This window comes from Microchirus variegatus (genome assembly GCF_963457635.1).
Source record: "Microchirus variegatus genome assembly, chromosome: 2".
NCBI classification, from domain to species: Eukaryota; Metazoa; Chordata; class Actinopteri; order Pleuronectiformes; family Soleidae; genus Microchirus; species Microchirus variegatus.
The window spans coordinates 28,885,969-28,902,718 of record NC_139803.1 but is presented as its reverse complement, the minus strand read 5'-3'; the positions used below and the strand labels follow the sequence as shown (position 1 = coordinate 28,902,718).

The 16,750-nt window shown below is 40.8% G+C and overlaps 1 protein-coding gene across 1 annotated transcript; it reads right to left on the bottom strand.

The window, feature by feature from the left end:
* Window positions 1–7,282: 7,282 nt before the first annotated feature.
* Window positions 7,283–15,577, bottom strand: LOC310944828 (uncharacterized protein). Its single transcript, XM_083910665.1, has 18 exons — window positions 15,477–15,577; window positions 14,586–14,632; window positions 13,458–13,554; window positions 13,065–13,186; window positions 12,818–12,901; window positions 12,676–12,732; window positions 12,378–12,590; window positions 11,789–11,974; window positions 11,593–11,647; window positions 11,413–11,503; window positions 11,191–11,332; window positions 10,949–11,053; window positions 10,721–10,829; window positions 10,455–10,644; window positions 10,065–10,139; window positions 9,501–9,603; window positions 9,341–9,417; window positions 7,283–9,225 (listed from the first exon to the last, which is right to left on the bottom strand). Exons 1-18 carry the CDS (start codon window positions 15,502–15,504, stop codon window positions 9,096–9,098), a joined length of 1,911 nt encoding a protein of 636 aa, XP_083766791.1. The 5' UTR covers window positions 15,505–15,577; the 3' UTR covers window positions 7,283–9,095.
* Window positions 15,578–16,750: the final 1,173 nt, after the last annotated feature.

Sequence of the window (16,750 nt, the reverse complement as noted above, 5' to 3'; positions counted from 1 at the left end):
TTAATGAAATCCACTCTATTGTGTATGATGAGCACTGAAGAAAGCTCTTATTTCTCCGTGGCCTGGTGTTGCTGTGTTTCCCTCGCTGCGATAACAACTGCAGCACAGTCGAAGCTGTGGATTCTTTCAGGCTCTGCTCTGTTGTGAGCCTCAGACAATAAGGCAACAATGTCCAGTCGCTGTGAGCAGCCCTGCTATGCAGCTCATGTGCTACAGTGGCTCTTTGATTGCACTAATTGGTCTGACGGTGTCTGTCAAACTCGCTGCTGCTGCTAATTCTGCCTCCAAACCAGTGAAAAAACAACAGTTTATGACAATAACAGCTTTACACTTTTCCTATAATGACATAAATGCGACATAACAGGCTGCAGAAGAGCAGACACAAGCAGAAATAGAACTCTGTGAGTGTGTGTGAGTCTCTTGTTATATAGAAACATTCATCTTCTGTGAAATCCTTAGAAATATCAAGAGCACGGTGAAACAGACCTGACATGAAAAGAGCATCTGATATCTGTGTGTGTGTGTGTGTGTGTGTGTGTGTGTGTGTGTGTGTGTGTGTGTGTGTGTGTGTGTGTGTGTGTGTGTGTGTGTGTGTGTGTGTGTGTGTGTGTGTGTGTGTGTGTGTGTGTGTGTGTGTGTGTGTGTGTGTGTGTGTGTGTGTGTGTGTGTACGGTGTAATATCTGCAGATTGGGTGGTTAAGTCACTCTGCATTTCATGAGCCGCTGCTGTCACTAACAGTTATCTCCTCACTGCCCTCTGAGGAGTTGTCCTGCTGAAATCATTCTCTCAACCTCTGAATAATGCATGAAATTACGTCATGCAAATGGAGCCTTTATTTCCCCTGCCTCTTGGAACCGGGGGCCGCTGTATGAGAGCAGCAGAGGACAAACAGTGGGAGTCCCTGGACTAAAAGAACTACAGCAGGGACCCAAAAGGTCAACAATAAAAAAAAAAAAGACCCAGAGCTTCTCCTCGCTCTGTTATCAAGTAGGAGTTGGAGTTATTGCTCATGTGCACGGCAGAGCTGCAGAGCAGAGCTGCACTTATTCACTGGGCTATCATGGGAGGCTTATTGTGTGAAGGCAGTGAAACATTCATTAAGCAACAGCCTGGCTGCTTTCCACAGCCGCCTGCCTATAAACACAAGCCCAATCAAATATAAATAATAACCCCGAGAGCAGCGTCGCACTGTATTTGATTGGAGAAATGTCACTCGCTGTATCTGCACCACATTAGGCTACGCTAAACTGTTGTCAAGTCCCTGCTTCAACAAGTCCATGAGTCTCCCCACACAGCAGCAGCAGCTCCTCCTCACCTGAATGGCATTAATTGCCCCCTGAGATGACGGCAGATGAAAGTGAGGTGGTGGTTTGCTGTGGGACATGGGGGCTGCTTACAAAGGCTGAGGAAGGCTGAGGAAGGCTGGCAGCTCTCTGCAACTTCAAAAGCAGATAAAGGCCCTTTTTTACACAAAAGATCCTCAAATTCTTTCTTCCTTTTTTCTTTTCTTTTTTTTTGCCTAATCTTCAGATGGGGGGGGGGGGTTATGTGTGTGCCAGCCTCCTCGCCTTTGTCCACTTTGTGTTAGGTTTTAACGCCAGAGGATTAAATTGCTGTTGCGGAAATCATTGTTTGTGTTTCCATCCGAGGCATTGTGCTGTGACATAATCGAGCAGTCTGTAACAATATGATGAGAGGTTTATCTGCTGTGCTGCATGGATCTGCATGGATCTGCTCACCTTGTTTGTGTTGCATTGTTTAGGCAGAGTGCTCTTAACTCTTTAAGTCCTTTATTGTTAGCTCTTACAAACGCTGATTATTACAAATGTGAGGTTGTTTTTCTTTTTCTCTGCAAACAAAGAGAAAGAAAGAGAGGATCTGTGCAGGAAGACAATGGAATATATTAAACATATTTAGGATGGGGGGAAAAAAGGCTCTTTCTCACAAAGAAAATAACAATGTGAGGAGGAAATGAAAAGCAAATAAGTGATGCAGCCTTCCTTTCATTTCTTCTCCCTCTGTCAGTTCCTATAAAGTCAGCGTACTCTGTCCACCCGGACCCTCACCTACAGCCCAGATTCCTGTCATTCTCCAGTGAAGCTAAGGTATTGGTCTGCAGCCGCACAGCCAGCCTCCATCTGCCCATGAATAGGACCAGTCACATTTCTGATAGCATTTAATGAAAAATCCACCCGGGCTTTGGGGAGGAGGGAGGGAGGGAGGGGGATGAAGGGTGGATATGGTGGTGGGGGTCGACACAGGAGTGCTCAACAAAGAGTGCCTTTCACTGGAGTGGAAAGCGTAGATTGCTCCCTCTCCCTCCTCGCTCTCTCTCTCATTTTGTCTTTTTTGATTCAACATCAAAAATGTGCCAAATGACTGGGCAGAAAACCCCAGAGGATTTCAATCTGTGTCTGTGTGTGTGTGTGTGTGTGTGTGTGTCACACAAAGGGACAGGTGTCTTGAGGTCTAAGGTGGCAGTAGTAACAGTATTCACAGTAGTTATAGGGACACAGGTTAGGTCTCCCTGAGAAAGGCTTGCTTATATATTATAGAAGTAAAAAAAGAATCCATGGACTGTGTATTAAAAGGATGCCATCTTCCGGTTTGTTAAGTAAAAGCCAGGAAGTACGACAGAAGTAGCAGTTGAAGCTCATGAGCCGTTCAAGAAGTGAATTTGAGTGGAAGTCTATGAGAAAATGAGAGTCTACTGTATATCCCACTGCAAAGTCAGCTCTGCTAGATATAAATCCGTTGTTCATAAATCAATTCAAATGTTCTTGTTTTAAGAAGTTGACTCTGAATGGCAAGAACACTTCAGACTAGCCTGTAAATATTTCAGACTCTTTAATGTTCTGTAAAACAAGGACAAACAAGGCAGAAAAAAGTTCAACTTAATCTGAAGCAAAGGAAATCTGTTTTTGTTATATATATCTTGTGAGTTACTAAACATTATGTTTTTTCACAAGAAAGTTTTTCTATTACTTTTTTACATGTCCCCTTCCTGACCAGACAAGATGTTGCTTGAATCCTCGGTCTGTCCACAAGTCACTCTGTCTTCACAGTGTCTTCACAGTGTCTTATAATAGAGAGCAGAAAAATCTGCTCCCTCTGTATATTCTTGTGTGTGTGTGTGTGTGTGTGTGTGTGTGTGTGTGTGTGTGTGTGTGTGTGTGTGTGCGTGTGTTGTGTGCATCACTACATTCCAGCTTTTTCTTTGACTTCATATACGACACAGAATCCAACAGGTGGAAGAAAAAAAAACAACAAGGATTCAGAGAAAAGCTTTGTTTCCTCCTCAGACATCAGATAACACTGCTGCTGCTGTCCTCTCTCCTCTCATCTGTTGTCGTTACAGTGATCTTTGGCTTAAGTTCTCCTGCAGCAGCTCAGGTCTAAATCACGAAAGCAGCTCATTTACTGCAGACTTTATCGCCAGTCACATGACAAACAACGTTGAGCTCAGAACAGGACACATTGATTATCTTCTTTGCTGTTGATGTTCATCAATATCCCCACAAGTCTGTGGACCACGCTCTTTAAAGGAATGTGTGTGTGTGTGTGTGTGTGTGTGTGTGTGTGTGTGTGTGTGTGTGTGTGTGTGTGTGTGTGTGTGTGTGTGTGTGTGTGTGTGTGTGTGTGCGTGTGTGCGTGCATGCGTGTGTACACTGACCTTGGCAGGAGGCGTCCTCATGGAGACCAAAACCTGGTCCAAATGAGGCAGAACTGGTTAAGCTTAAGGCTAAGATTTGAATAGTGTACCTTTACGTTACCTGTAAAGATGTATTAATGTTTTCATAGTCAGGAGGAGGAAGAGTGGCTGATGAAGTTGTTCCTCTGCTGTGGGACACACACACACACACACACACAGATGGTCTGTTTCTGCTTGTTGCTCCTGAAAATTGTCCTTCTCATAATCTGTCCATTAATCACAGTCATGATGGTCAGGTGAACAGTGGCTGCTCCACTAACTGCAGCAGTCAGTGACAGCAGCAGCAGTGACAGCTGGATAGTGTAAAATGTTTATCAGGAGGCAGAGCTGGGATGTTAACTCGCTTGTTTGTCACAAATGCAGCAGGAGCCGAATCTTAGTGGACACAATATTACCAGGAAACTCTGGTGACAAAATGAGGGGAATTAAATAATAAGAGTGAGAGTTAGAGCAGCAGCATCAGAGGGGACACTGAAGGCACAGAGGAGCCCGCAGTCCATGTGCTCCACTGAATGATGATTAACTGTAATTACCTAAGCAGTACCTGGGTCTGCATGCCAGGAGGCAGCCCAAGATTAATGGGGCTCTGCTGAAAACGGAACAAAAGCTCACATTTCCGAGGTAATGAATCGCTCTGGTACTAAGTCGTCTTCACATGGTTCGCCCGGGCCCCCGGGGAGGTTCATTACAACGCGAGGTAGAGATGGATCCTCTGCAGTATTTTCAAACAGAGCAGCAGAGCAGAAGGAAGTCTTAAATTGTCCCAGACATCCTGGTTGCTACACTTTAACCAGAAGAGAGATAAACAGCCTCCTCAGTGCGTCTTAAATGACCGATAAACACCGCACAACAAACTGCCCCGTCTGCTGTGTTTGTCTTGTTTGTCTTGTCTCACTCATGCACGAGGTGATTAAACAATAAAGCTCAACGTGGCACAAACCGCTCAAGTAATGAAGATGAATATGAGGTTGATGCCTTTAAAGGACTAAATGATGAGAATCACTCACCCGTTCATAAACATGGCCGCGCTGCATTATCTGTATTAAAGGAAGCAGATTTCATTTGAACAGGAAGCCACAGTTTGGTGAAGTTTGCCTGGAGGGCAGCTTGTTTTATTACAAGTGTCTCCTGTTATAAATCACTGACTGTAGATTAATGACCAGGTTATTTTTCTTGGTGTTGAAAGAGGTTAATTTATGTTGTTGTTGAAATTAATCTCACAAAACAGAACAGTGTGTGAAAGAGGCCAGAGCAGGACTGTGAGGACTGGTGATGTTTGGAAATGGACGTCAATTATTAGAAGTCAAACTCCTTCAAGGCAACAATGAGAGGATTTACAGGCTGCAACATTTGTCATGCTCTTGTACAAGTGACCTCCAGATATGTAGGTCGATAGCAAGATGAAATACAGCCTGACTGAAGGATTTGATGTTAACAGCCCCCCCCATCATGTCACGTAAATAGTTTAAAGGAAAAGCGAGTTGAGGCATGTCCCAGCTTTACATCACGTTGTGTGCGCAGAGCTGCCTGGAAAAGCCCAACGGCCTCCTGTTTGTTTACAAGCCTCTAATCATGTTAATGACAGCGTGCTCCCACACGGACCACGTCCTGATCCATCACACTGACAAACACCAAAATAAAGTGACGCGGCTCACAATTTGTGCCCGTGCACGTCTGACGGAGATGAGAGAGAGAGATGTGAGGTTCAACCTTTAAAGCTCCATTTATCAGGGGGGAGACAACAAAAGGAAGTCAATGCCATTATCCTCCCTTCGCCCTGCAGTCTGTGTGTGAACATATATACATATATATATTTGTGCATTAAAGAGCTGCACACTTGAATAATTCATTCAAATTAATATACACACAGGGGTGTGCATACTTTTTTTTTTTTTTTTATGGTTCGGAGTTTGTGCAGGAGCATGAAACATGGCTGTGGAGAGGAGAACTGTGACTAAACACCGTTTTTTTCACAGCTTCATTGTTGTCAGATAAACTGAGCAAAAGCCACAAAAAAAGATCTATTGAAGCTGCAGTTAGTATACAATAATACGACATACGAGGACTGAGGCCACGCAGAGAAAAAAAAATTACGAGCTTCATCTCAAAATGTTCTACTTTAAACCTCGACATTTGGAGAATAAAGTTGGACAAAAACACACACTCTGCACAAAAGCTGCCGCCGAATCTCAGTGAATCAGTCGTTATTTTAGCACTTCAGTCATCACAAGAGTTTGAGCAGGTTCACAGTCCAAGCACGTCTGACAGTGACTGTCCGGATTCAGCAGCAGGTTCTCTGATGGACGTGTGGAGGCGACTTAAATCTCCACATGTCGACTTAAATGTCGTAGACAGGGAAAATGAAGACCGTGCGCATGAATTTGAAGAAGACGAGAAGGTTGACAGCTGCAAGTCGACTTGTTTATATTTTATAAGCACGTCTGATCAGATTCTGATCTTGTTTGGTCCACAAACGTCAGAAAATGACGAAAAACAAAGAATAAATATAGATAAAAACATCATAAAAGATGACTCAGAGTTTTTTTTTTTTTTTATTCGACGCATATTATTCCAATTCAGTTCAATTTCAGTGATGGAATTTGTGACCTGTGTTTCTCACACTTTTTAATCCTCCCTGTTGAGCAGCAGATCATCAGAATGAAGACATTTCTCCTGCTCATTTCCCAGCAACAGAACATCATCAGGAGCTCAGTGAGTGACAGCGTGGACAAAAGACGAGGCGTTCATTTATCTTCTATATGACCCTGATGCAGATGAGGAAAATGAAAGCAAGCAATCAATTCCCTAATTGGGTTTGCGCTATTTAACTTGTTACCGTGGCCTCGGTCTCGATTAAAGGGAAGGTCAATTTCTCATTGTGACAATTACTGTATTCATTTCACAGAGCAACAAAGGAATCTGCCTGCAGTCAGAGACTGAGACCAAAGACAAGAGACCAGAGCCATTGTGTGAGTCTACCTTCTTCACATCATGTTGATCTCAGTTATCTGCCACACAACACTTTGCTCCAAAATAAAGTGCAATTACAGCTCTTTTTTAAAAAAGAAGTTAATAAAATGAACTCTCACATGAATTTGATTGGGGTTCATTTGAGGATAGCTGTGAAAATATGTCTTGAAGTCACGTTGGTGCATGCTAACATAAACATCTGCTGAAAACAGGTAATATTGCTCTTTATCGGTGACATTACTTCATTTTTAAAGAAATAATAAGGAAATAAGGAAAGAACACCCTTAAAGCATGCATTCAAATCCCAGCTAAACATCTTCAATACAAACCACTCGTACGTTGCTTCTTTATTTTGACTATTGTCACTTTCAAATGGAAGAAAACCTGCAGTTCAGACACAAACGAGTTCCTCTGCTCAACCCAAAAACAAACACAACACTTAGAAATAAAGTCATCCAATAAACAATGTCCCTTTAGGATTAAATAAATATGGAACTTTGGTGTTTTGCTCCACACACTGACAAGTTTGAACTGTCACTCCTTTAAAAGAGGACGAGCAAAATAGCAGCAGCAGGCAGCCACTGATGCTGCTGATGATGATGATGCTGCAGCGGGGCATTTATCTTGGATTCCTGAGAAACAAATTAGAGTGTTGACATACAGCATGACTCAGCGACTCCCTCCTGTCACATCAATACTTTATTTACCAGCGGAGAGAAGAGAAAGCACAAAATTAGAATAAAAATTAGATTGTGAGCATCTGCACTAAAAGAAGCACATTCAATTACTCTGACTGGAAACTTCTCTGTATATGTGTGTGTGTGTGTGTGTGTGTGCAGGGTTTTTCTTTTCTTTTTTTGCTGCATAGCCATAGATCAAAAAGCAGAGAGTGGGAGAGCAACAAGCCATGTCAGCTGGATAATTTGTGTTACTGTTGAGTTTTCCTTGTTTTATTTTCCCCTCTTGTTGGGAGAGAGAGAGATGGGGGTAAAGTAAAGAGAGAGAGAGGAAAGTAAAGAGAGAAATCCCTTAAAAGCTCTACAAAGCAGGCAGCCTCTCTCTTTTTACAAGACACACTTAATCTCTGTGGTGTTTGCTTTAGTTAAGTAAGGACTTGGCTTTGTCCGGACATAGAGTGGTGGAGATGTTGATTCCAGCCTGAGCTCTTATCACTCTTTTATCTGCATTTGAACAGGTTTCTAATGGGGAAAAGCAAGTAAGATTAAATATAGAAGCCATTTTGTAAGTTGGTAATATATCAACCAATGTGTCCCAGCGTTGCCTCTGAGTTCAGCCAGAGTTCACGTTATTAGTGTTACAGCCTTTCAAGCTCTCACATCTCACACAGATCAAAAGGGCTTTGTCAGGTTTTCCACCAGCAGCCAATTAATGCCCACAAGTCCTTCTCTGCCTGGAACGTTTTCTCAGCATTTAGTTTTAATTCTCCTTCTTCTTCTGCTGCCTCATTTTTAATGTAATTATCCCAAATAGTTGGAAGAGTTTTGAAATTCATGCCTCAAACTTTGCCTAACAGGAGTCACAGAAGTGACACTGATCTGAAACCTGCTGAGCTTTAACTGAGCGGGATCAGTGGAAAAATCCCACCCATGTAAACGGCAAAGAGACGTGGCCAGGGAGACAGTAAGACCCTGGAATAGTTACTCCTCGCACTTTATCACCGCCTGTGGAGAGGTTCTTACTCAAGGATGTGCAGCTGCTGCTGCTGGGATTATTCTGTAACATCTCACTGAGCAGTGAAAAACACACAACGTGACACAGTGAGGCTTAAACAACCCTGAATCATGCTTTAGCCTGCACACTGCCTTCAATATTCTGTGGTGACTCGTTCCCACTCTGTGCTCCTGCTCTGTATAATGGTGTGATTTACCTGTGATAAACTTCTGCTAACTAACAGGCACTTACAGTTACTGTCTGACGGTCTGTGTCCAAGCATACCTCACATTCTCCCAAAACACTCCAGTATTGATACATAACATAAAACAAGCACAGTGCCCCCTGCAGTCTGATCACAGCACAAGATTCAAACATAAACATGGCATATTAAATGTGCCTTTAGTGTAACTACTTAATCACAGCCTTTAAAAATGAAAGCAGATCAGTTTGTTGCCCCAAAGTTGAGGGATAAGAGATTATTATAATTATTATTGAACACTGCCACCAAGTGGCGACTAAAATGTCAAACAGAAAAATCTGTTAAAATCTACATTAAATTAAAATAACAGAATAAAAACTACTAAGCGGTTTGATGCAATCTTTAAACAGATTAGATCACAAATAATCCCTAGAGTAATTATAAAGGAATCATCTTCTTTTTTTTTTTAAAGGCACATGAACAATGACACAGAAGAAGAAGAAGAAGCCATCAGGGTTTCGTGTTTGACCTCCTACATGTTAAAAATGTCCCAGTCTGCTGGTGAACTTGACTCGGTCGATGTTCTTGTTCTCAGGGACGTGTCTGAAGGTGCAGTCCTGCCTCGTGCAGCCCGACGTCCTCCAGAAAAAACACTCCTTCTTGTACGGACTAGGACAAAAAAGGACAAAATATACCTTATTATTTTAACCATGTTAACTTTGTTTTTCACTTGTAGATTGACACAGTTTTTCAGTACAGTGTAGAATGACATGCTCGTTCTTACCCAGCGCGTGAATAGGAGTCGTTGTGGCCTTTAATGGGATAGCGCACAGACAGTGGAGTTCCCTCAAACACAATTCCCTGTAGAGCAAACAGACACTGAGCTTCAGTCCGTTTCTGTCACTTTATAAAACAAAACGACAGATTTAACGACGACAACATACGTTAAAAGTCTGGATGGCTCTGTCACAGTCTTCTTTCCTTAGGTAATGCACAAAAGCACACTGATGCTCCAGCAACATCTTAATACCGTGAACTGCTCCAACTCTGGGAAAGAAACAGGAAAGAGTGTCAGTACGTGGAGGTGATGAAAGAAAAAAAGAGTAATCATTGTAATATTCTCACAGTGGGAGACAGAGATGGCAAATTACACTCATCAATTCAACTGCAATAATGGATGAGAGAGAGAGAGTCTGCACAGTTAAGGGACTACTTTTATCATCAACACATTTTACACTAAAAGAATATCAGATATGATATGAAACAAATGCTTCTTCGTCTTCTAGAATGGTTTAATTTAACCTGACTGAAGACACGTTTGTTTCTGCAGCTTTTAAATATCTGTAAACATTTACGAAATCATGTTTAGCTCATGGTGATTTGTTGTTGTTGTTTTTTTCCTGCACAGTAAATAGCTGAGCTGCATCTGTTTGTGACAAAGAGGTCGTCAAACAAAGCAAAGTGGTGGTGGTGGTTTGAGTGAAGACGCTCAGACTGTGGTACTTCACCTGCTGAAGAGCTCGTGAAGTGCTGGGTAGGTGACGGTGGGAGACAAGGATCCAACCCAGATGGAGACATGCTCCCTTTATGGAAGACAAAAGGCAAAAGAAATAATCAAATGATTGTGGGCCGACCCAGCTACTCATATATTTATACAATTACTGTATGTTATCAATTTCAGCACACACTGGACCTTTCACTCTCAGGGGAGGAGCAGCGCAGAGCCGAGAGTAAAGGAATTGGACTGGAGGGTCACAGGCTCAAATCTCAGTATGGGTCAAAGTAACCAATTATTGCTCCAGGGCACAGATAAGTGCTAAATATATACAGTGTGGGGTCTGTGCTGCGCCCCCTAATGGAAACTCCAGCACACATCGAGTTGTTGGAGTTGGACTTACGGTTTCCCAGAATTCTTGACAGGATGGGTAGGTGATTGAGATTTTGATCTGCTTTGCACCAGAGCATCAAATTCTTTGGCGTGCTGCATTCTTGTGCGGTTCGATTGAAGGACAGTCCATTCTCCATCCTGATCCATCCCTGCTTCCTGCACCACGGGTTGGACCACATTGTCTCTGCTGGCACCAGCATCTGAAGAGAGAGCACCAGAACCTCAGTAACGTCACCTTCATCTTCACAGCAGCTTTAAACCTTGAGTGACATTTACCTCCAGGATCCTGATGAGTGACGCCTCCAAACAGAGCTTCGACAGCGTCCTCTAATGTAGCGTGAACTTTCAAGGCCTCGTTGCTCTGAGACCAGGAGAAGCCCATTTCCTAAGATTAAACCACAGAGACTCTGAAACACCACACCTTCACATCTCCAGGGAGAAACAAGTGAACAGAGGTGGATAAACCCTGTTCCTCTCGGGATGGGGAAGACAGGAAACACTTACCATGAGGTGTAATGTCTGTGCTCGTTTCAGCTCTTGTGCAGCTTCAGCACTTGAACTCTCCAGGTTCAACACTGCCCTGTAAACCAATGAGGCTTCATAGTATTTCTGCAGAAGAAGAGGAGGAGGAATCACAGGAGGGAGGGAGTGAGTGGCAATTTATTTCATTACAACATTTACAGACACCACAAATGACAGGAAAACCTTTCTAATTATTCGAAATAGTATCACTTCTTATAATTTACCTTGAGCCCACACAAAGCTTTTCCTTTCCTGAATAAACCTTTGATCCAGTTTGGCTCCATGGACAGAGCCACATCAGCGTCTCTCAGAGCCTTTTCATGCTGTTGCATTCTTTCATAACAGAGGGAGCGATTTCCAAACAACCTGAAACAAGAGTCAATCACAGTCATGGCTTCTGTTTGCTTTCATAAAAAGCTGAAATCAGTGGAGGCTTGCATTCTGACCTGAATTCCTTTGGGTTGAATTTAATAGCATCAGTGAAGCACTTCACCGCCATCCCATACTGACCAGAGGCCGCCAAACGATTCCCTGTTCCTGGAGGGAAAAGGAGGGGACACTTCTTGTGTTTGTTTTATATTCACAGACTCACTTTTCTAAAGTTCAATCACAAACATCTAACTTACGAGCCAGCTCTCTGCTTCTTTCTGCCAACTCCTCCAGAGTGGAATCAATGGATTTCTGTCAAAGAATGAGTTTATTGAGCTCCATGATAACCTGTGAATGACTTTAAAAACAACCTAATCCCAAATATATAGGTAAATGTTCTTGTTTCTGAGCTAATGATAATTTATAATACATGTGTACTGTGCCACTACTCACCTCTTTTTCAGGTTCATTTTTCTTTTTAACTTTTTTTCCCACAATCTTTGGCTTTTCCTCTTTGGGCATCTGAACCACCGTTAATTCATTATTTTCATCCTTTTCTTTTTCTGGAGGCTTCTGGTTACTCGTCGCCTCAGATTCCAATTCAGGCAAACGAGCATATGAATTATTGAAAACCAACTCCTGTGGACGAGTTCAGTCAGGTCAGTCCTAAAATGTTTTATCATTAAAAACACACACTCAAATGCTTACTGAAACACCGCTCCTAATAAAAGCTAATATTGGATTAATAATAGAGCTGCAGTGATGATTAGAGTCATCGTTTGGGCCAGAAAATGTTCAGTGAATTAATTAATGATTATAATTATAAGCGATTTATTTAGTAATTGATTAATAACAGATTCAACCCCCATTGAAAAGTAAAAAGTGCGGTATCAGTTACGGTATTTTGAACAGATAGAAATCTAAAGTTTTATCAATGTTTGCAGTTATAAAAACAAATCTTTCTACTTCAATGATGACAGCAGCGAGTTAGTGGACCTCGTGTTTGCAGAAAAAACAGTAGCAGAGGCAATTTTCCACCAACCTTTTCATCCTCATCTTCCTCAATTATCTTGACCTGGATTTCTTCTGTTTTTTTATTATTATTATCACCACTGCTTTCATCACATTCCGAGGCTGCCATTGCATGTTGAGTTTTTTCCTCTTCAGGAGATTCATTCGCTTCTAAGTTTCTTTCATTTATAGGATTTTCTTCTTCATTTTCTGAGTCAGAGTCAGATTTGCCTTGTTCTTCCTCCTAAAATGTGAAAACAATCACAAGTTAACTCATGAGAAGAGGCTTTGCCTTTTGGATCATGCAATTCATGTAAAATATAACTTACAGGTAAATTGTTTTTAACTGCTTTCCCTTTTTTTAATCGCTTCTTTTCTTTTTTACGCTAAAACAGAAGGAATAAAAAAAATCTGTTGTGAGAGGCTGAAAAACGAATTTTTAAAAAGTCAGTATCGTGTGTCAACACTGACCATTTTTTTACGCTTGTTCTTTTCCGTTTTCTCCTTACGCTGCTCTTCTTCTGCTATCAACTCTGCTGCATGTTTATCAGCCTCCTGAAAAAGAAAATCATGTTGAGGCAACGCTCGACAGAAAACATGTCAAAACAATTATGTTAAAAATGGAAAACACTTTTAAATGAACTAACAGCAACTCTAACTAACTAACAGTTAACTAACTTTCATGTGGTAAAACATTTCCATAACACAAGTGTGTTACCTCGTCAGTGAGTTGTCTTATTCGTGGATGTGGCGCCAAAGGCCTTGTAGCAGCAACACCTTCATCATCATTATCATCATCTGAATATATGAGGTCATCCTCCAGGTTATAAGACCCAAAATCTGTAAATGACAGAGAAATTAAGAATATGCTCTCGTTAACAGTTAACAATCACATGCTGTCGTTCTTCATGTCGTATTGGAGGTGATGATGGCATTTATGTTTTATTACATGAAACACAGTGATTTGCTGGTGCTACATTAACTTACTAATTATTTGATACCACATATTTGAGTTCAACGGTCTAAGGTGGCACTCCTTGAAAAACAAATACAATTAAAGCCACATAACGTGAGCTATTCATATCTTTATAGTGTCTATAAAAGGCCTTACCAAACATGCCAGAGGCCAGGACATTCATGAAGGCATCTGCAGCATGGTGTTGATGCATGGGGTCGGCCGTGGCCTTGATAAAACTCACCATAGATTGCTGAAATGCAAAATGATCAGCAATTTAAAAAAGCTCAAGTGATTCGTTTGACAGATCAAAGGGTTTGTGTCAAATTGAGCCTAAGAAATTGTTCAAACTATTATTTATTTATTTTTTATGATATGAAACTACATTTAATCTTGAAATATACTATACGAACAATTGTGGCTTACAATAGTAAGCAATAAGAAGGTTCACAATGAACCTTTCGAAATGCCGGCGTCACAATGAATGCCAAACTATCACCACACACATCTCTAGGTCTGAGTCTGAAGTCTCTTCTAAGAATGAACATGTGATCACCTTTGTCTCCAACAGGATTCCGATGATTTAATTAAATTCGTCTGGCGCCTCTTCATCATTCTTTTACAATTGATAATAGTCGTTGACTCCATTTATATTCTAGGGACTGGCTCTTACAGCAGAAGGCAAAGGGCAGATCATAGGCAACCCTAAGTTGGACAATATTGGTACAACCTCTAATGTTCGGTGAGATATGATTTCTTACAATACCGTGTTTATGATGTGAACACACAGAGGCTGTGAGAGCTGCCAGCTAAGACTGATATTGTGAGCCTGGCACAATGGATTTAAATAATGTGACCAAAATAATACATAATTAGAATAGAATAATTTCAACTGTGTCACAAACTACAGCTCTATACAAATGATTTGATATCACACAAACCAAACACAATGTAAGGGGAAAAAGGTTGATGATTACAGGAATATTTCAATTTTAGGTAGATGTACTTAATAAACTGACTAATTTAATGCATTGATTATGATTTCTATCTTAATGACATAGTGTCTTTCTCCTAACGGGATACCAGTTTATGATCCGACTGAAACAGAACTGCCACCCATACACAGTGGCTCACAGTCACATACCAACTACATGATTCATGGCATTGTTTTGAAGAAGAACGGACCTGGTGCCATGCACCTGTGCCAGCACTCTCTCAACCTGAAAGATCAGTTATTGAGTACTTACAATAAAGGAGGTTTACAGGTGCTTGCATCATACTCACATGAGTCAACATTAATCTGGAGTCTTCTTTGATTCTGGATATAGGAGCTAAAATGTAGGGAAAAAAAACAATGTCATGTTACTTAATAATAATACTTTTATATAGAACTAACACAGAAGCAAGTAACAGCAAATAAAACAACAAATAGTTAATAAAAACAATAAGATAAAAATGTAATCAAGGTATTTGACTGAATCTTCAGCTGGTTCAGGGTAGTTCAGGTAGGTAAAACGCTTAACATTTATTAGCATTTATTAACATTTCACATATTTACATTGACATACTCCATATTCACAATTGTCTCTATTTACCACGATTTGACACTGTTTTAAAGTTTCTCAAGACTTCATACACTGATGAATGCGTTTGATATTTTTGTTTTTTTATTCTTTCAAAAGAAGTGTTTCCTGGCAACATCGTAATGAATATATATTTTGTACTTAATTATTTGCCTGTTAAAAAAATATAACAGAAGTGTGAGATTATGACAATGTTATTCTGACCAATTGCCATAATTACCAGTTCAATGTAAATGGGGACAGTTATTATAAGATGACATTATGGCTTATCATATTTTAGTGAATTAAAGGGAACTGAAATGACTAAATAATACAAGAAATCTGGGGAAATTGGGTAATTTATCACAGAAATAATAAAAATGAAGAATGCCATTGTGGATATCTGAAATGTTTACTTGACAGGGAGGATTCTAAATATACAGACTAGCTTTGAAAGTTTGGCAAAAACATTTCAAAGCCACGACTCAAGCTGTTATGACACTTTTAAGCTAACTAGCTTCTAGCTAGCTGTATAGCTTACTAATTGAAAGCAGGTCACGTTCTAAGTTAATGACAACAATCAAACAAACCACAGCCACTGCTTTGTTCTTACCTTTGACTATGTTCTTCCTTTTCGACATTGTGTTTATGTCTTTATGTTAAAACGTCTGTTAGATTCCTGTTCCGTGTCTGTAATGTAATATTGGGTTGCCCTGGTTTTTACCTTACAGGCTTTTCCCCGCCTTCGAAGAAATCTCAGCCAATGAGCAGGCTTTGCTGTGGACCGGGGCTCTGGTTGGATGTAGCGCCTGTCAATCATAGTAGAGGAGGAAGCTGTGCAGTTCCGCTTCAGATGTATGCAGTGCCCCCGTTTTAATGCGATACACCAGTAACCACAATACTGGTTACTGCTGCCACTGACGTTCTATAGACGGCACCATGTTGCTCTTCTTTATTAGATTCATACAAACTAAATACAACCTCTTCACCTGTCGGTTTCATGAACAGAGCGCCTTTGGCACCGTTCATTCCTATGTATCTGCTCACCCAGCGCATACATGTTTTTTGGAATTGGCTGGAAAAACTTAGGAGACAGTGACCAAAAAAATAGAAATTACGATTTTAAAATAAAAATGTAAAGAATTATACTAGTAAGTAAAAATATATAATTCACCTGTGGTCACAAGGCCAAAATTATATATCTAAATATAATGCATAATTATTATTATTATTATTAATAATAATAATAATAATAATAATAATAAGAGAGATAAAAGTCAAAATTTTCTCATTATTATTATTTTCAGTCTTATTTGGCCATCAATAATAGAGTGATTCATCTGTTCAATATACGATCTTTGAGCTGTCCCTCAATTCAAATCCCTTCTCGCGCGACTTCATTTCATAGCGACGCCGCTCGCTTGGATACGAGCTGGCGGAAGCGCGCGCACAGTGGCGGATTACGGACAACAACATCAACATGGAGACTCCACAGGTGATTCCTGAAACTTTGTGTTGTTGATAAAATGTATACAATACAACACGTTTGCTTCGGTGAGCTTTTACGAAAGCCCGGCTGAAGTTTACTTCGCGCTGGCGTTTGTTTGCGGCTAGCTAGCTGCTAATCGCTTGACGAGACTGTTAGCTAATTTATCCACGGGTAAAACAATCGATTAATTTCTCATCATATATGCGACTGTCGGTTATAATACAGAGTTTCCATTGTCCGTAAAGACGGCTGTGTGTATGTCTGGCGGTTGTATTTTAATGTACGTGTGCAGTTTGTCCCAAACATTGTCATGCGTTTCTCCACAAGCTAACTAACTGGGGACTCACTGTCCTCCCTGCATGTTTTAGATGTTGCCCTGCTCCAACACACCTGATTCA